Here is a 20,187-nt window from a genome sequence, read left to right as displayed (position 1 = left end):
AAAGAAGACTAGCACCGCGGCGGAATCCACGTAGTTACCGGTTTCGAAGGAGCAAAACGCTACTGTCAGCTCAAAACTGAAGTTATAACTTGTGATCTTTTCTAAAAGCAGAGCGGTTGGGCCGCGATCTCAGTCCCTTTCACACCAACCCCAAACAAAACATCGTGATACGTAACGGGACCTTTCAACTTACTTAGTCCTAACGGAGATTTGGAAACATTGACTTTTAAAACCAGACCGGCCACCCTGAGTATGTTCAAAAGCGGATCATCGTGTTCTACGAGGGTCAAAGGCCAAATGATTACGGTAACAGGTGTCCTGGCCCGAACCTCCGGACAATGAACGACGGGAAAGTAACACAGTGGCTTCTGCCACTTTACCTGCTACACGTCTTCCTAATGCAACTAATAATGAGGGAAAGAACCACTTAGAGCTCTCAGCTCCCCTCTCGTCTTCTCCCCTGTTTAGGGAGAGACAGGGACACTGCGCAGGGGAAGTCGAAGCCGCCTGCCCATCTCTCAGTTCCGACCAGAACACGGACCGAGAGCTGGCTGCAGAAGACGGTGAGCCCGTATTGGGTGAAGGCTGCTCTCTGAATTCTTTTTCATTCTGGGAAGGAAGCAGCGTTTCCTCTCGTTCTCGGGAAAGAAAACCAGGGCTCTACCAGACAGCAAAGGAAAGCTCTCAGCGGTCAGCACGAAGGCAGCGAGGGGACCCAGCCCCAGCATCACAGCTCGTCCTTACGTGTGAGACCCCCCAGGGGTCTGCCGGCACCAGGCCGTGCTGGCAGAGGTCATGAGAGGACCGAGGGGGCACAGGCCCTGCGCACCTCAGAGAGTGGGTCAGAGTCCCTCCAAACTCAACCGGGGATACCATCACAGAGAATGGGAGCAGGCCTCAGGCCCAGGCGACAGGGGAGTGGACGGCCGGGCTTTCACACAGTGAACCCACGCCAGAAACCCAGCGTGGGTGGGTCTCACTCCACACGCCGCATGTAAGACGCTGGGCAAAGAAAGCGGGATTCATGTGAAATCCCAGGACGGACAAGGCTAAGTCACGCAGACAAGGAAGAAAGTCTGGGAGATGCTAAGGTTCTCTGTCCTGATGGGGCACTCGTGACACAGGCGGGCCCCTTGTCAACATTCACCACCTGCACACTTTGCAGTGGTAACCATGTTTATACAGGAATTGTGCTCTAAAAGAACTGATTTAGAGGGAAAGGGAAAGGCCAGGTTCCCCTCTGTAGGACGTGTCTATCCTAAGTTTTCCCACCTGCTGGCTCCCCCTCCCAGGGCCACCCCCGCCTGCTGGCTCCCCCTCCCAGGGCCACCCCCGCCTGCTGGCTCCCCTTCCTAGGCCCAGCCCTCACCTGCTGGCTCCTTGCCTTCTATAATGTCTAGTGGCTGCTCAGGTTTTGAGGCTTTGGGTTTTCTCCCTCTTCGAGGCTTTTTCTTCTGCTCTTTGGTGGCACTGACGCTCTTGGGCACCGCAGGAGGCTCCCCCCGGGGCACGTCTGCTTCCTTCTCGGGAGCGGCTTCGTGCTGGCCGGCCGGGGGAAGGCTTTTGGCCTGTTCCAGGTGACCCAGCAGATGCTCTGCGGGAGAGGGGGGCACATGCACGGGGGCGCTGAGGCAGCCGGCGGTGTGCCCACTTCCTCCCCCCCCGCCCCCCGTTCTGTCTGTCTGGTTTTAACTTCATCTGCTGACCGTGTGTCCTCTTATAGGCAAATTGACTATTGCCACCGCTCTCGCAAATAAGAGCATTTTCACTGCGCCAGACATGACTGCTATTTAAAAAGCAAATTAGGTGGTAAAAAGAGGGCCAGTTCGGCACGCGCCCACGCACACGGCTTTATGAAAGACGCAGGCATGCGAGCACACGCCCGTGCAAGCAAGTGCTGTGCAAGGGTGCACCGACATGGTAACGTGGCTGCCTCTGGACGGTGACATTCCGGGCAGGGCTGTTCACTTTCCCCTTTACACTCACTTACGTTCTTTAACTTATATGGTGAATTCGTGATACAGTTACTCAAAAACGCGGCGTCTGAAGGAAAATGATTCCGCGCGTGACAGACTAAATGGTCTTTAGAAACCCTTTTGCTCTCCTCTCAACTGAGGAAAGCCCCCCGAGACCTCCCGAGAAGAGAGAACGACGAAACCACAGGGAACAGGCAGGCAGGGTGGCTACAGAGCTCAAGAACAGACGGGGCCTAACCACGGAGGTAAGCATGGCTCAGGCCGGCCGGACGGCGGGGCAGCAGCAGGGAGGGGGAGGGGCGGCCCACCGGGCACAAGGGGACGGCCGGTCCAGGGGCCGAGGGTGCCTGGGCCCGCGGCTGGGCCAGGGGCGATTCCCCCCGCTGTGATCTCAACGGGCTCAGCACAGGCCTTCGGCGCAAAGCGGTCGTCACTTCCCTGTGCCGTATTTAGGGCCACTTGTGCCGGGGGAGTGCCCCCAAGGAGCTGGGTCGTGGGAGGGAAAGGAAATTAAAAAGCAAACGCAGCAAGTAACGTGACGCGTGCTACAGGAAGGGCCTGGCACCTGGGCCACACGGCGGAACTGGGCGGCCACGAGCCCACCTGGCTGGGGACACTTGGAAAGCCTGGATGACACAGAGACCCCAAGTGACCCCAGGCGCGCAGCGGGGAGGTCGAGGCTACGTGTCACGGCAGGTGCGGAGGAGGCCCCGCGAGGAGGGCCTGGGGGGCTGACGCGTGTGGCTCTGGGGACGCGGCTGGGGTCCACGCGGCCGCTCACATCCGGCCGGCCGCGCGTCGCCACGTGTGCACAGGGACGGCGTGGACGTGCCAGCACAGTGGTCGCCCCACCCCGGGGCGCGCGCGCCGGGCTTACCGTTCAGGAGCTGCAGCTCCAGGAAGGTGGAAGAACACACCTTGCACGCCCACTGGCTGGGCTCCCGCTCCACCGTGGTGCCACCTCCGGGGCTGCCTGCAGCTTCGAGAGAGCAGGGGCAAGGGTGACCCACAGCAGCTCGTGCCCCCAGGGCCCAGGGCCGCAGGGGACGGGCCTGTCCGCACACCCCCCTCCACCACGGCTCGGCGCGTTCGGCGTTCCAGCTGCCATTCCCGGAGCCCTGCATGCGTGGACGCCTTCGGTCCCCACGGATGTGCCCATTTCACGGGGGAGGAACCTGAGCACGGGGGGGGGGGAGGGGGGGGGAGGGGGGGGGCCGGAGCGGCCCGACGAGGGATCCGTCACGGCTCACAGACGCGGGACCTCCTCCGAGAAGCCAGACCGGTGGGAGCACACACATCCCTTACAAGACCGAGGGGGAAAAAAAAAAAAAAAAACGCACCCTGCAGATTAAACGGAACTCCTCAGCCTCTTTCTGGCTCCCACGAGGGACGGCAGAGCCCAAAACAGGCCGTCACTGTGGCCCCGGCCCATGTGGCCGCACCTCCCGCTGAAGGTGGGCCAACACAACTTTCTGTGATGACACCAGGGCTCTGAAAACACGGCGTGTCTGGGGTGCTGGCCACGTGCGGCTACGGCCCCCGTGGATTCGAGTGTTTAGTTTTGTTTACTTTGCACTAGAATTTCAACGGCTACTACCCAGGGCAGGTGGCCACTGAGCAGCCCCCGTGGTCCCTCTTCCTCACACGCCGAACAAATCTGGGGACGGTTCACGGCACAGGGGAGGCCCTGCCTGTGAAGAGGGGAACTGGGGCCTCCTTTTAAAAACATTACGGACGCTCCCGTGGGACCTCAAAGAAGGGGATGCTCTAAGCGAGCCTCCATTCGTGGTGGCATCGGGCAGCCGCCAGGGCTGGTCTGAGGCCACGAGCCCTCGCCACCAGCGCCACTTGGCCACTGCACCGCACGACCTAGCGCGTCACCCCAAGGGCCACGCGTGCAGCAGACTCCCGGGTTCTTGGAAAAAATCACCCAGAGCTGCCATTGCACGTGCATTCGGCCCCAGGACGATGCATGCCTCTCTCTGTAGCAAAAACGTGCAACAAGCTTCCAAAGAAGAACGAAAGCAAAAGACCGCAGCAGGCCACCGCTACAACCGCTGGTGTGTATTCTGCGCGTCCTCCTAAAGTAACAAGGAGGGAAAATGTTACGCTGAAACGGCCAAGCTCCCCAGGGCGGATGCTGGGGCAGCAGGGTGGGGATGGGCCAGCCAGCCCCCTCTGTTCTCCCTCCTGCCTGTGCGTCCCCCGAGTGAAGACGGGCAGGACGAGACCGCGAATGAACGGGCGCCAGAGCCGAATTCCCGCTCCTTGCTCACCCTCCCAAACACACGTGGCTCTACGGAGGCGAAGGACACGCGGGTATGTGGTGGCTTCAGGAAGGGACGCCGAGGGGTCACCCGGAGTCGAGGCCCTTTCTTCTGGTCCCAGTGAGCCGCCATCCCCAGTGGGACGGTCCCCACCCCCGTGATGGGGACTCAAATGAACCTGACACGAGAACATGCCTGGCTGACAGTCAACAGGACTAACTAGGAGAACGAGTCACGGCCGCTGTTCCCTCGTCTGGGGAAGAACTCGATTTCCAAAAACTCTCCCTAAAAGATCACAATTTTTAAGAACAAAAATCAGCCAACAATCAGAAGGCAGCTCTCGATTGCCCATCGCGCAAATATCCAACAAAAAAGAAGCATCGAGGCAACAGTGACACCTCACGGCCACAAATACCACGAATATGCCACAGACGAGCGACAGAGAAAACGCTTGAGAGGGGCTGGGCGGGGGGCGCCTGGGGCCTCGGTCTGTTAGGTGTCCCACTTTCGATCTTGGCTCAGGTCATGCTCTCTCAGTTCATGGGTTCAAGCCCTGCGTCCAGCTCTGTGCTGGGCATAGAGCTTGCGTGGGATTCTCTCTCTCTCTCTCTCGGTCCCTCCCCTGCACTCTCTCTCTCTTTCTGTCTCTCTCTCGGTCCCTCTCCTGCACTCTCTCTCTCTCTCAAAATAAATAAACATTTTTAAAAAAAGACAAGGGGCGTCTGGGTGGCTCAGTCAGTTAGGCATCTGACTTTGGCTCAGGTCATGATCTCGTGGTTCGTGAGTTCGAGCCCGTGTCAGGCTCACTGCTGTCGGCGCAGAGCCTGCTTCGGATCCTCTCTCTCCCTCTTTCTGCCCCTCTCCCGCGCTCTCTCTCTCTCTCAAAATAAATAAACATTAAAAAGAGAAGACAGGGGGCTCCTGGGTGGCTCAGTTTGTTGAGCGTCCAGCTTCAGCTCAGGTCCTGATCTCACTCGCGGTTCATGAGTTCAATGCCCGCGTTGGGGGCGCGGAGCCCGCTTTGGATCCTCTGTCCCCCGCTCTCTGCCCCTCCCCTACTTGTGTCCTCCCCAAAATGAACAAAGATTTAAAAAAAGAAGAAGAAGAAGAAGGCCTGGTGAGTTACAAGCCCACAGGGAAATGAAAGCAAGCGACAGAACGCCGCGCACAGTAGGACCTCGCCTGTGTGAGAACGCAGGGCCTTTCTGAGGAGCGGAAGACACGGACAGGGGCAGGGGCAGGGTCATCCTGCTGGTGGCCAGGGCCCCAGCACAGAGCCACAGGGGTGATAAGGATGCTCTCTATCTCAACGGTGGCACGGCTCACACAACTGCACGCCTCTGTCGAAACTCTGAGCTGCGCGCTGAAAACTGCTGTTTGAATGTAGGTAAACCATACGTGAGCCGTGCTGATTTTTCTCACGTACCATAAGATGCCAGCAAAAATGCCAGGGTCATTAAAATGGTGACTTGAAAGTTCCCCAAATGTGGGGCGCCTGGGTGGCGCAGTCGGTGAAGCGTCCGACTTCAGCCGGGTCACGATCTCGCGGTCCGTGAGTTCGAGCCCCGCGTCGGGCTCTGTGCTGACAGCTCAGAGCCTGGAGCCTGCTTCGGATTCTGTGCCTCCCTCTCTCTCTCTGCCCCTCCCCTGCTCATGCTCTCTGTCTCAAAAATAAATAAACGTTAAAAAAAAAAAAGAAAAGAAAAGAAAAAATAAGAAAAGAAAATTTACTACCAGGAAGAAAAAATAGTAAAAGTTGGTTTGTTTGTTTTTTAAAAAGAGTGTGTCTGCTCCTCCGACTTTGCTGTGTTTGGACCACGGCTGTGCCATCTACAAAACTGGCTGATTTCTACAACAAAGATACATTTTGAAGCAAATCTGAAAGAGACAGAATGAAACTGGTGAGTCTTAGCAGTTCTGATGCTCACAGAGAAAGATTCTGAATAACTTCTGGGCAGAGAGCTCCTCGTGCCCTGACCCCCAGCACGATTCTTCTAGAACATACCGTGGTCCCTCAGGCCCATTCACCTTGCGTGGCCCCACTGCCACTGGCCCCAAGGTACAGTGATGGCCACAAAAGGCCACTTCCCTCCCCTGCACTGCAGTGGTCTCAAGGGTGTGCAGACCAGAAGCCTCTGTGGTGGGAGGAGAGGTTAAGCCCTCTCCCTACCTGTCGGACCTGGCCAATCAGAATCACGCAGAGGCCCAGCTTCCTGTACGTTCCAGGCCCCTCTCCACAGGTCTCGGCACCCACACTAGAGTCTTAAGAATCGGGCAGTGGTGGGCTCCCAACATACGGCTTCAACCAGGTGAGGCGTCCAGAGCTCGCACCCAAGACCGCCCGGGGCCCCCAGGCACTCAGGGCGGGCAGCGCCGGACCAGGGTTCTAGAGGCTCCCTTGTGCCAGGAGGGGTTCCTGGGGAAGGGGCTGGTGGGAGGCCTGAGTGGTGGCCCTGTCACCGACCGACCACAGGCACCACGCACAACAGCAGACGTGACGCGTCCTCTGGGGAGCTCCCAGCACTGCCTGAGCGAAGTCGTCGTCCAACAGATGTAAGAAATAAGGACCCCAACTAACCAACCCCTTAACAGCGCTCAAGAACTTTCAGGACATTTCTAGGAAATACCTGCTTGCCATTCCTCCCAAAACGAAGACTGAAAAACCATCAAAAGTATTTCTGGAATTTCCGAGTGCCTGAGTTGGTTATCTGCTTGCCCGAATCAAATACTCCTTTAGGGGGACCGTGCCCGCCAGCTGATGCTGACATGATTACAGTCGTGTCCCGGGCTCTCAGAAGGAACGCACGGAGGACGACCACAGTCAACTCAGGGTTCCCCAGGGAGGGCGGCTGGGACAAAACGAGGAGGGAGCTGTCTGGTTGGGCCCATTTCATTCAACCGCACCCTCTCAATGTCAGCTCCAGATGACAGACTTCTCCCGCGGGGAAAAGCAAACGGCACTGCAACTCCGGCAGGAGGGCAGCCACCTTGCTCTGACTTTGACCTGGAGACTCGTGAGGGGTGAGACACCAGGCAGGACAGGACTGACAAGGTCAGCCTCTGGTACAACAAACCCCGATGTGCGGGCTTGGCTGGCCCAGGGGCACAAAGCCGTAAGGAAACCTGAACATGAGAAAACCAGACCAGGAAGACCCCGGCCACCTTGCACAGCACCGATGGGCCCAGCCACGCCGTGCCCGGAAGCGAAGCCCAGCCCAGCCGGGCACCTCGGTCCTCCCTGGGGCCAGGCCAGGCACCCGGTTCCAGCAAATCCTAGCGGACGGCTTAGGAGCAGCTGGGTGAAAAGCTGCGGGTGTCTCCAAGTTCCTCCTGCCCCCTTCACTATCGACATAGCACCCCGTAAATATCTCTGTGAAGGCAGCAAGCCTTTTACTGCCAACGGAGCCAGAGTGCAGGCCATCTGGCCGAGTGGCCCCCACAGACTTTCCCCGAGGACATCCTCAGTGGCTCCCACTCCACCACCCCCAGCCCGTGGTGGGTGGAAGGGTGGCCCTCCGAAATTCACATGCTCCTGCAGGCTTTGGATAGGGTCTCTGCAGGTGCAATTAAGGGCAAATGAGGTCACCCTGGAGCAGGGCAGACCCTAAGTCCAGCGACCGGTGTCCCTATAAGAGAGAACACAGAGGCACGGGGGAGAGAGGTCCACGTGAGGACACAGGCAGGGACCAGCGTGATGCATCGACGAGCCGAGGAACGCCAAGGGCCGCTAGCAGCACCAGAAGCCGGGAGAAGCCTCTAGAAGGATCCAGTCTTGCCAACACCTGCTCCTGGACTTCAGGCTCCAGGGCTGAGAGGCGACCCATTTCTGCTGCTTACGGTCTGCGGTGCCTGGTGTGGGCAGTCGCCCGGACTCGTCTCCTCACAGGCTGCTGGCACAGGGACGGCCAGAAGGGCTCCACCGGGGGGGAGGGGGGGAATCTCAACCACACGGCACAGACCAGAACCTCACATATGTGAAGACTCTCACTCTACAGAGCTGCTTCGTGTCACGACGGGCTCGTGATCAGGAAACCATTTTGTCAGAACCCTGTGCTGTGGAGGGTCAGAAGCAAAGAGGGTTGTTTCTCCCCCCCAGCAAGTAACCGTGGCAACAACAGGTGCGTCCGCCCTTGGAGGCTCAGGTGAGGCTATGACCCGCTGAGCTCACAGGCCAAACGTGCCGCACTGGCGGTGGCCTCGCGTGGTCTCAGGCTGCACCGTGAGGACTCACTACTGGGCAGGACGGACGGAAGTTCCACGGGCCGCCGGATTTGGGCAAATCACACACAAGACCTTCGCTAGGTCCTTCCTGGAACACGCGGGCACGCACTCGCACACGGACACACACACGTGAGCACACACCCCAAGGAGGAGGCTGCCGCGAGGAGGCCAGCACCGGCCCCGGAGCCAGATCTGGGTCTGAATCCTGACTCCACCTCCCACAGTGCGGCTCAAGGCAGGTTCCCTAACCTCTCTGTGCTCCGTTCCGCTGCCCCAAACAGAGACAGTCGCCCCAGCTAGCAGGACGGCGGGGATGATCTCCGCCCCTCGTGCCCTAGCGCCCAGATCTCCCAGGGAGAACGTTCCACCCGCCGGAGTCCGGCTGAGGGGCGGGCCCAGACATCTGACAAGCAGAACAGGAGCCCCAACCATGTGGGGTCAAGAGCAGCCCCCTCTGTTCCCCACACCCTGTCCGCACGGCTCCCCCTCGACCACAAGGCGCCTGTGGGCAGCCAGGGGCCCGGGTCCCGACAGCGAGGCCTGGCGGGAGGCAGACGCGGGGCGGGACGGGGTGGGGGGGGGGGGCATGTACCGTGGGCGCCGGAGCAGGCCTGCTTCAGCATGGGCTTGTCCATCTTCTTGGCATAAAAGGCCGCGTACCACACGCGCAGCTCAGCGCCGGGGGGGATGTCCCTGGAGGTGGTGAAGTAGACGTCCTCGCCGTGCTGGTAGGCGGTCAGGTTCTGGTGCTCGGGCCCCGCCGCCGGCCGCACCAGCATCATCCAGTTACAGTCGTCCTCGCTGGACGTGTCGAAGCACACGGGGTGCCCGTCCTTCTGGAACACCTGAGGGTGGGCACGGCCGCCAAGGGGCCGGGAAAGGAACTGGTTATCCGCCCGTCTGCATGTCAGCGCGTGCGGGTGCACGTGTGTGCGTGTGTGTGTGTGTGCATGTGCGTGTGGGGTGGCGGGAGTGTGCTGGGCAGCCAATCCGACAGTGCTGCACCGGAGGCCAGATCGGGCTCCGCACACAACCTGCTTCTGGGAGTCACCGGGGACCTGAGAACCATGCACGGCCAGATGGGAACTGGGATACGCCGGGCCTACTCAAGGTCCAGGAGCAGCGGCTGGACACCCAAGTTCTAATCGGTTTCCAAGGGGCCATAACGACATAGGAGTCGTATTCCCGGTCCAGGTGGCATCGGGTTGATGGAGCTCTCGTCCTTGACCGAATATCATCAGGGCACCTGAGATCTACTCCTGGCCCAGACATCACTGGGACACCTGAGCACTCCACCGGCTCTGGGTGACACGTAGGCTCTACACCTGGTCCCGGGGTCATCCGGACACCGGAAATCTGCGTGTGGCCCAGTTGGAAAGGGGAATGCGTACGTCCTGGGTGGGCACCAGGACACCCGAGTTCCTCCCCGGCTCTGTTACAAGCGTGTCCGGTAACGTCAGTCAGTCCTATAAGCTGCACCTGTAACAGCACAGATGCTGGTGGACGGGAACAGGGGGAGAGACTCAAACATTCCGAGGCTCCAAGTAACCACACGAGGAGAAAAGGGTCTTGCTTCCATCTTTTCTGACGCAACCACTGCCTCCTTGCTGTAGGAACCTCTCTCTCCCTCTCCTGGGCTTTTCCTGTGGGCGCTCCCCACTGCTAACAGGGTGAAGGCCCCCTCCGAGGACGGAGCCCTCGGAAGCAGAGGGGGCCACCAGGTGCCTGGAACCCCTGGCTGGTGTGCGGTACGCTCATCGGGGAGCCTCCGCCCGCCCCACGCCCCCGGCCGCACCCGTGCTCGATGCTGATGCGGCAGTGGAAACAACTAGATGTCAGACAGACCTCGACGACCGAGTCACTGAAAGAAGCCAAAGCAAGCACAGAGGACTTTTCCAAAGGGGCCTCAGCCCGACCACATGCCCACGAGCCCTGTGTCCACGAGCCCTGGGTCCGGAGAAGGACACAGTCAGTGCTCTCCGGGGCCTGTCCTCAGGCTTCTCACGTAACCACCTTGCTTTCTTTCCTTTTGTTTGCAAACAAATCAAACAGCTTTCCGTGCTCTCCATTCTGGTGCAATCTGCCCAGTCAGCTCAACTTTTCCAAGAACTGCCTAGAACCTGAGGCCATCTGTCACCTGTGTGTCCTGAGACCCATGTCCCTGTGACGGGCCTCCAGCAGGAGTCTGCCGCTGCGGGCAATCGCGAAGGACCGGCACCCTGGTCCTCACTGTTGGTGCCACAGACGCTTCTGGAGGCACATGCTAGGGACGGGGACAGAACAAGGGTCCCGTGGCCTCGTGACCTTCCACCTGTCTTCCTTCAAGAGGTCGAAGTCCTCCCTGTGACTTGCAGCCAGTCTGTTTTTCCCAATTTCACATAAAAGCTGCCTTTTCTCAGTCTGATGGGCTTTTTAGAGCTGCCAAACTTTGCTCCAGTGTCTTATCGCTGCCTGAACAGAACCCCCTCCCTTCGAAAGCGCTGTGCAAAGTGCCACTCGAGGTGTGCAGGTGTGGAAGTGCCTGGGTTGCCCAGGCCCTGCCAGGGACCTCCCGACGGCCGCGAGGCAGCCCAGGTCGTGAGGGAAGGAAGGGCAGTGTTTGGGCTCTACTCTCGCACACATTTCAAATGACGCTCTCTTCGACGTTTGGCAAGGTTGGAAATAACAAAAGGCTAGCTTAACTCTGATGCTTTTAGGATGTAAAAACAAACTAAAATAGGGGCGCCTGGGTGGCTCAGTTGGTTAAGCGTCCGACTTCAGCTCAGGTGACGATCTATCTCACGGTTCATGGGTTTGAGCCCCGTGTTGGGCTCTGTGCTGACAGTGGCATGGAGCCTGCTGGGCCTTCTCCCTCCCTCTCTCCCCGCCCCTTCTCCCCTTCAAAAACAAACCTTTGAAAACGAAACAAACTAACGTGAAAAGAGAAAACGGTGTCTTGGAAGTAAGCGGGACGATGATCTTTAAAGCTGTCTGAAGACACTTCTCGATCCCTGAACTCGCGGATCCCCCAACGCGGCTGGCAGGTGCCGCCCGCTCCCAGCCCCCGCCGGCCCCGGCCTTACCTTCAGCGGAAAAGCAGATTCCTTCTCCCACTTGGCAACTCTCCTCGACTCAAATGGACCAAACTGCGTTCGCTTGACGAGCTGAGTTACGGCAAACACTCCCTCAGCCCCATCCTCTAGTCGCCGGATCTCCAGGTTGGAGGGAAGGGATGATCTGGAAATGGAACAGGAGGCCCTCAGTCCCGGAGCACTGCCGGCTGAGGACAGCCACTCGCACCGGGGACAGGCGGTCAAGAGGGCCCAAAGCTCGCTCTCGCTGGAATACCGTCCTTGAGGCTGATAAAGAGCCTACCGTGGACAGAGGCGGGGAAGGCCGCCCGACTCTTTAAAAGCCTAAGCCATTGGAGAGCAACCCCAGAGCCCTGGCAAGACCCACCCAGAGCACACACGGGGCGGGGGTGGGGGGTGGCGCATTCACTAAGGGAGGTGTTTGAAATCCCCACCCGAGAGACAAGCCACTACGACTACGGCACCAGCTGGGCTGTGATGGGCCAACGGAGATGAAGGGCACCAGCTCTCACTGCCCGCCCCCCCCCCCCCCCCACAGCCCGGCGGCAGGGCGGGGGAGCTCCATGCTGAGACACCACAAGAAAAGGAAAAGTGCCACGGCATTCCAAGGACCAGAAAAGCGTTTCCATTAGGTTGAACGGGCCAGTGGCACTGAGGATGTTTTCGCCTAAACTGCGAGTGTCAAGAATGGGGTGCAGGAAGAGGAAGGCCTGTGGGCTGGGACCCCAGCACAAGCCAAGGCCTGGGTAAGCCCGACTCCCATCCAGGAGCGGGCCAGACGCCAGGGTGCTTGGAGAGCAGCCCCCTCGCAGGACCACGCAGAAGGCCGGGCTGCAGGGCAGGAGGCCCCCACAGAGGGCACCCACTGTGGGACCGGTAGCTGCTGCCAGAGTTTCACGGGCAACAGGCAACGAGTGCAAGTTTTCGGGGAGAGCCGGCAGGGCCCCCACTTCAGGCAAAACTAGTCCTCTGTTTTGAGAAGCTAAGTCACAGTGAGAAAAAGTAAATAAAGATGCCAGGAAAACCAGTTGGGAAGCTTCTAGAGACAGCAGCGAGATAATAATGGCACCTCCGTGTGCCAGGCACCGTACCTACGATCCCGACCACATGTCTGCAGCGGGTACCGTTACTCTGTCCACTCTGCAGATGAGGCCACCAAGGTACGGAAACGAGAAGGCCTTGTCCCAGTTCAACCAGCTGCAGACCCGGGCTGTGAACGGGCGGTCCCTCAGAGCCCTTGCTCCGGCCCCCCCGGGCGACACGGCCCCCACGCGGAAACGTGGAACAGCAGAGCCACTGGGCCTCCTCCCTCCACCTGCCAGCGTTCTTCCAGAAGCGCTGATGGCTTCGCCTTGTTACCTGCCCTCACCGCCCGGGCCCCACCGCAGCCCACCCTGCCCACGGTGGGCATCCACAGATGGCAGACCGAGATTCGGGCCGCGGGGAAACCCGCAGCCTCGGCCCGCGGGCTCTTCCCCGGCCACCACGCTGTGTCTCGGCCAGCTTGGCCCCTGGGAGCACGGAACTAGAACAAGACATTCACTCGGAAGCCTTCGGAAACACGCCTGGGTGGGTGAACAGGTGGAGGGGCGTGGTGAGTGGTGCCGGGGCTGGGGGCGGGGCAGGGAAGCTCCAGGCCCTCTCCGGGGGCCTCACCCTGCACATCTCTTCATCTGGCTGTTCACTCATCCCACTTATCACGTCCTTTAATAACCCGGAAACGGTAAGGGTTTCCCAGAGTTCTGTGCGTCACGCTAACGACGTAGAAGCCTCCGAGGAGGAGGCCGCTGGAGCCTCCAGTCTGCCGCGTGGTTGTCACAAGGACAGAGGACAGCCCGGGGCTCGCGGCTGGCGTCTGGAGTGGGGGGGGGCGGGGCGGCCCTGTGGGGCTGAGCCCTGAGCCTGTGGGGCCCCCTGCTGTCTCCTCCCAGCAGGTGTCAGAGCTGAACCCCCGCTGGTGCCCGAGAACTGCCTGGTCCTGTGCGGGGACCCCCACGCAGGACTTGGGTCCGGGAACCCTCCAAGAGCTCTCCTTTCTGCAGATGCAGAGACGGCGTTCAGACAACCCTGACAGGAAGCGCTGTAAAAACAGCCCGAGGTAGCACTCACCTTGCCCTGCTTAACACAAAGGAGTCTTTGACCATGACCACGGGGCCCAGCTCAGGACATTCGGAGTCGTGGTACTGGCTACAGTCCTCACACCCTGCAACAGACACTGAGTGTCAGGGGGACAGGGAGCCGACAGGGGACACCTGGGGGACATCGCAGGCCCCCTGCCCGAGGAGGGCGACTTACAGCGCTTCGCCCCCCCCCCCCCCCAATGTGAACACGGTGCAAACTCAGGATGTGGCCCCCAAGGAAAAGGCCTTGCTCTGTGGCACATTGCAAAGTGTGCGGTCACCTCTCTGGTGACAAAGAACAAGATCTACCAAGGAGGGAGAATAAGTGAAAATTCACCAACGTAACCTGCTTACTAGAAACCTCACGTGTCACGAATCCCTGGCTTCCTTTTCTGAATCAAGTGCCGCCCCCTGCAAAGTGCCCTTGGCCCAAAGTTCTGAGAAAGATGATCCTTTTAAAACCACACACCCCTGCGGGGGCATTTCCCACGCAATCAACTGTGTTCCGTAAAGCGAGCAAAGTCATGTCCACTCAAACAGCGGCAGCTTTTCTGTATTGTGGAAACAAAACGTGGACGTGGCTTTGCCCAGACGGCCAGTGCGATGCCCCACTGCACCCACGGACAGGCCACGGACTACTTACAGATGAACATGATCTCCTCACTCCCGTCTTCAGCCATTTCTGACACCTGTCGGGGAAACAAAGGCCAGGTTGTTAACGATAAGCTTTTTTGCCAAAGCAAGTTTTGAAGACCAGCCCTGTCAAAGGTTCCTCGAACTTGTGCGCGGACCTTACGTTGGGCTTTAAAGGCACCAAGCAGCGAGATCCCCTCTACTGTAATGAGGCTGGGGGCTTTGAGAGGTTTCCTCCCCTAAAATAATGTTTTTTAATAAAAGCGATTGATTGTAATGGCCTCTAGATTAGGAAGTCTTTCTGAACTCGGACTTTCCATCTTTTTTATACTAGCCACTGGTTTCCATTTGTAAAGTACAAGGATCACCATTTTTAAGAGCTGGTTTCACACTGTCACCTCCATTTCTCTTTCCTCCTTCAGCGGACTGTGAATTCCTCAAGGGCAGTCAAGTCTAGTACAACCTCTGTCTTCCTTCAGCCGCTAACAGGTGCCTGACAGCCAGGCACACCCACGAGCAACACACAGCACAGAGGACGAGAACGTTCCAGACCTCCAGCAGACCAGTCATTTCTTCTGTCTTCTGTTGAGCGTGTGAGGTCAGGCAGTGGAGGCGAGGCCCCCCACTTATTTGAGGGATGATCTGGACACGTTAATTCTAGGGCCCAGATCCTCTGACCTATAAAACGGAAATAAAAATGTTCCCCACATTGCAAGGCCTGCACTCTGGAAACCACGAACCGTGGATGAGAGAAACTGGAGAGGTCACAGATGGGAAGACCTTCCTCACGAGCCACAAGAACAAGCACTGTCGAAACGTCTACACAGCCCGAAGCAGTCGGGAACGTGTGAATTGCACAGTCAATGCAATCCTATCAAAATACCACCAGCATTTTTCACCCAGCTAGAGCAAACAATCGTAAACTGTGTAGGGAACCACAACCCGCCCCCAAACTGCCAGAGCAACCTTGAAAAAGGAAAAGTAAGCTACAGGTTCCATAATCCCAGATTTCAAGACATACTGTGGAGCTGTGGTGATCAGAACCGTATGGCGATGGCACAAAAGGCGACATGCACAGATCAACGGGCCAGAAGAGAAGGCCCACAGACCCACAATTATAGGGTCAACTAATCTTCAACAAAGCAGGAGAGAATATCCAATGGGAAAGAGACAGTCTCTTCAACAAAGGGTGCTGGGCAATCTGGACAGCAACATGCAAAAGAATGAAACTGGACGACCTTCCCACACCACACACAAAAATGGACTCAAAACGGAGGAGAGACCTGAAGCCATAAACATCTAGAAGAGAGCACAGGCCGTAATGTCTCTGACACTGGCCACAGCAACACTTTTCCAGATGTGTCTCCTGAGGCAAGGGAAACAAAAGCAAAAAGAAACCCCTGGGACTACATCAAAAGAAAAAGCTTCTACAACGGCAAAGGAAACAGGCAACAAAACTAAAAGGCGACCTACAGAACGGGAGAAGATATCCAGTAACAGGTTAGTGTCCAAAATATATAAAGAACTGACATAACTCAACGCTCAAAAAACCAAATAATCCAGTTAAAAAATGCACAGATTATATAAACAGATATGTCTCCAAAGATATGTCTCCAGATGGCCAACAGACCCATAAAAAGATGCTCAAGATCACTCATCAGGGACATGCAAAGCAAAACCACAGTGGGCTGTCGCCTCACACCTGTCAGAAGGGCTAAAGTAAAAAACGCAGGAAACAACAAGTGTTGGTGAGGATGTGGAGAAAAAGGAACCCTCGTGCACTGCTGGCGGGAGTGCAAACTGGCCTCCAGAACAGTCTGGAAGGGCCTCAAAAAATTAAAAATAGAATTACCATATGGTCCAGTAATGCCACTACTGGGTATTTATCCAAAGAATATGAAAATACTAACTTGAAGGAATACGCATCCCTATGTTAAGTGCGGGATGATTTATAATAATCAAGGCACAGAAGAAACCCAAGTGTCCATCGGCTGATGTGGTGTTTATATATACGTGCATATATATTTATATGCATATACGTACATACATATATAGATATATACATATGCAATGGAATATTAGCCATAAAAAGAATGAAATCTTGCTATTTGCAATGACATGGGTGGACCTAGGGAGTATATATAACGCTAAGTGAAACAAGTCAGAGAAAAACAAATACCGTTTGATTTCACTCGTACATGGAATTTAAGAAACAAAACGAACAAAGAAAAAAAGACAAACCAAAGCACAGATTCCTAATGACAGAGGACAAACTGATGGTCAGCGGGGAGGGGGGGGGCGGGGGGGGGGTGGTGACAAACGGGATGGGGATTGAGGGCACGCTTAGATGCCTAGCACTGAGTAACGGGGTAGAACTGTGCAATCACTATACTCTACAGCTGAAACTAATACAACACTGTATGTTAACTATACTGGAATGAAAATAAAAAATTTTTTTTCAACGTTTCAATCAGAGTTCAAGGAAAACATCTCTGTTTTAAAAACTGTTTATGGGGGAGGGGAAGGGGGGAAAAAGGGAGGGAGGCAAACCATAAGAGACTCTTAAAAACTGAGAATAAACTGGGGGTTGATGGGGGGTGGGAGGGAGGGGAGGGTGGGGGATGGGCAGGGAGGAGGGCACCTGTTGGGATGAGCACTGGGTGTTGTACGGAAACCAATTTGACAATAAATTTCGTATTTATTTTTTTTAAATAAATTTCACATTTAAAAAATGTTTATTTATTTATTTAGAAGGGGGCGGGCAGGGAAAGAGGGAGAGAGAGGATCCCAAGCAGGCTCTGCACCATCAGCAGAGAGCCTGACGTGGGGCTTGGACCCACGAACCGTGTGATCATGACCTGAGCCGACATCACGAGTCGGCTGCTCAAATGACTGAGCCAGCCAGACGCCCCTAAAATAAACGTGTTCTCAAAGAAATGCACACCGGGGCGCCTGGGTGGCGCAGTCGGTTGAGCGTCCGACTTCAGCCAGGTCACGATCTCGCGGTCCGTGAGTTCGAGCCCCGCGTCGGGCTCTGGGCTGATGGCTCAGAGCCTGGAGCCTGTTTCCGATTCTGTGTCTCCCTCTCTCTCTGCCCCTCCCCCGTTCATGCTCTGTCTCTCTCTGTCTCAAAAATAAATAAACGTTAAAAAAAAAATTAAAAAAAAAAAAAAAAAGAAATGCACACCTCGTGCAGTTTTGGGGGGAGCAAAAAGTACGATACCCCCAGCACACACCACACACACAAATTCCTCTCCTCTCCCGCTTCCTCCAACCCCCATTAAGCCCACCCAGCACACCCTTCCTGCGCCCCCACCTCTTGTGCGGGCCCCTCTGTGCTGCTAGGTTCCCTCTTGGGAAAGCGTGCCTCCCGAATGCCCATTTCACGTGGCCTCTGCCCCATTTCCATCCCCAGCAGCTTGAAGAATGAAAATGCAACGTCCACATGGGAACTCACATTCGCCAAACACACGTTTACTTGAGCTGAGACGAGAATTTCAAACTTCACTGTGGAAGAGTGAGTCAGCGACGAGGAAACAAGGCAGGGACATGGGATTTCCAACTTGCCTTTAAAGGGCCAAGGATCAATACCCAGGGCGTTTATTTTTTCCAAATCTGTATTTTCTCCTCCTGGGAGCACCCATTTAAGGGGAAAAAGGTGTCTCCCGTGGCCCTGGCAAGTGTAACTCAGGGCTTCCTGGCTGACGGGTACCGTGGGTGTGGTCGGGGGCCGATCTGGAACGGGGGCGGCAGCTGGTCACCGAGCAGAAGGGGAAGAGGGACGAAGAGGCAGAAGAAACGCGTGGAAATCTGCCTTAACGAGTTCCTGGAGCGCCCCTAGGAGCCTCACAGCCCGTCTGCCTGCAGGCTCTGTCACAACCCGAGAAGGTCCCACAAAGGCAAGGGCAGGCTCTGAAGAAGCTGCTCGAAGCTGCAGGATCGAGGCAGGCAGAACACGGGGTCCCCACAGAACGTGTCAGAATCGGGGCGCCCAGACCAGGGTGACTCCCTCGGGCTAGGTCCACCGAGCCCCGGGGGGCTGCCTGTCCCCTGGCGGCGCCCCCCTCTGTTCTGCTCCCCTCAAGGGAGGCGAAGCAGACTGTCTCCTGTCCAGAGTGTCCCCAAAGAAGCGGCCCCTCCAAGCACACCTGCTGGGAGAGAAACCCAGCCGACTCGGTTTTAGCAACGGCCGCAGGGAGAAAATGAGAGCGGGCAGGAAACAACGGGAGGTTTTAGCTTTTTATTACACTGGGTCTTCGTACACCCAAATGTTCGAGGCCCTGGAAAGACCATCCTTGATGAGTATCATCTGATCCCTGAAACACAGCCTCTAAAATCGTTCCTTAAAGCCAAGAGAATAGGTCACGGCCACCCTGGACAGCAAGTCAGGCCTGAAGCAAGGGGGCACCTTGCAGCCTGCGCTCTCTTCCCAAAACCCCCTTAGCGCTCGGAACGTTCCTTGGTACCTTGTCCCAGCCAAGCCCAATCTCCGGACGTCCACGGCATGTGAGAAACCCCAGACCGAGGATTTGTAGATAGCGTTTCAGGGAAAATGACCAAAGACGCTAAGTGTGAGATCTGGCCACTGTAACCACCAATCCTGGGAAAACGGACCTCACGTCACTGATTCTCCAAGTGTGGTCCCCTGGACCGGCAAACCGCAGCACGGGCAGCGGCTGGGAATTTCTGAGAAATGCAAATTCTCGGGGCCCATCCCCAGACCTGCTGAAGCAGACCGTCGGGGACGGGTCCTCGCACGCCGTGCACACGAACCTCCAGGTTATTCTGACGCACCTCAAGTCTGAGCGCCTCAAATCTTTCTAGCACATACACGACCCCTACTGCATGAACCGACGGACCATGGCTGCAGTCACCGGGAGACCACAGTAATAGCAGCAGGAAACCAAATTTATCACGAACATCAGTTGGGCTCAGACCAGGATTACCTGCATGTAAGGTGGGGGGGGGGGGGTAGGTGATGTTGGACCAATGTTCTCTGTGGTAACTGGAGTTCACAGGCGGGCCCCAGTGATGCCAGCTGTTAAAAGCAGCCTTGAATGCAGAGAAAGAGGATCTCTTTTGCATTGTTGGTGGGAACGCAAGCTGGTGCAGCCACTCTGGGAAACAGTACGGAGGTGCCTCAAAAAACTAAAAATAGAACCCCCCTACGACCCAGCAATTGCACTACTAGGCATTTATCCCCGGGATACAGGTGTGCTGTTTCGAAGGGACACATGCACCCCCATGTTTATAGCAGCACTATCGACAACAGCCAAAGTATGGAAAGAGCCCAAATGTCCACCGATGGATAAATGGATAAAGAAGATGTGGTATATATATATATACAATGGCGTATTACTCGGCAATCAAAAACAAGGAAATCTTGCCATTTGCAACTATGTGGACGGAACTGGAGGGTATTATGCTAAATGAAATCAGTCAAAAAAAAGACAAATATCATAGGACTTCACTCATATGAGGACTTTAAGAGACAAAACAGATGAACATAAGGGAAGGGAAGCAAAAACAATATAAAAACAGGGAGGGGGACAAAACAGAAGAGACTCTTAAATATGGAGAACAAACAGAGGGTTACTGGAGGGGGTGTGAGAGGGGGGATGGGCTAGATGGGGGAGGGGCATTAAGGAATCTACTCCACGGGGCGCCTGGGTGGCTCAGTCGGTTGAGTGTCCGACTTCGGTTCAGGTCATGATCTCGCGGTCCGTGAGTTCGAGGCCCGCGTCGGGCTCTGTGCTGACAGCTCGGAGCCTGGAGCCTGTTTCGGATTCTGTGTCTCCCTCTCTCTCTGACCCTCCCCCGTCCATGCTCTGTCTCTGTCTGTCTCAAAAATAAGTAAACGTTAAAAAAAAAAATTAAAAAAAAAAAAAAAAAAAAAAGG

At 56.6% G+C, this 20,187-nt stretch overlaps 1 protein-coding gene across 5 annotated transcripts in view; it reads right to left on the bottom strand.

Annotated features, from left to right (window-relative positions):
• The window catches only part of PRDM15 (PR/SET domain 15), a 69,439-nt gene that overhangs the window by 34,055 nt on the left and 15,197 nt on the right, over positions 1-20,187 (bottom strand). For 2 of the 5 annotated variants that reach the window (XM_045501309.1, XM_045501313.1), the window contains exons 2-7: positions 14,299-14,344; positions 13,645-13,738; positions 11,527-11,680; positions 9,057-9,309; positions 2,854-2,955; positions 1,370-1,594 (exon numbers count right to left, since the gene is read on the bottom strand). In XM_045501309.1, the coding sequence (XP_045357265.1) occupies positions 1,370-1,594; positions 2,854-2,955; positions 9,057-9,309; positions 11,527-11,680; positions 13,645-13,738; positions 14,299-14,335 (865 nt within the window). In that variant the 5' untranslated portion in view covers positions 14,336-14,344. Of the gene's footprint in view, positions 1-1,369; positions 1,595-2,853; positions 2,956-9,056; positions 9,310-11,526; positions 11,681-13,644; positions 13,739-14,298; positions 14,345-14,686; positions 14,967-20,187 lie in introns of all 5 variants that reach the window. The other 3 variants (XM_045501311.1, XM_045501310.1, XM_045501312.1) reach the window with 3 other exon arrangements.

Source organism: Leopardus geoffroyi, chromosome C2, assembly GCF_018350155.1.
Source record: "Leopardus geoffroyi isolate Oge1 chromosome C2, O.geoffroyi_Oge1_pat1.0, whole genome shotgun sequence".
NCBI lineage: Eukaryota > Metazoa > Chordata > Mammalia > Carnivora > Felidae > Leopardus > Leopardus geoffroyi.
The sequence above is the reverse complement of the archived record's forward strand: the minus strand, read 5'-3'. Positions and strand labels throughout refer to the sequence as shown.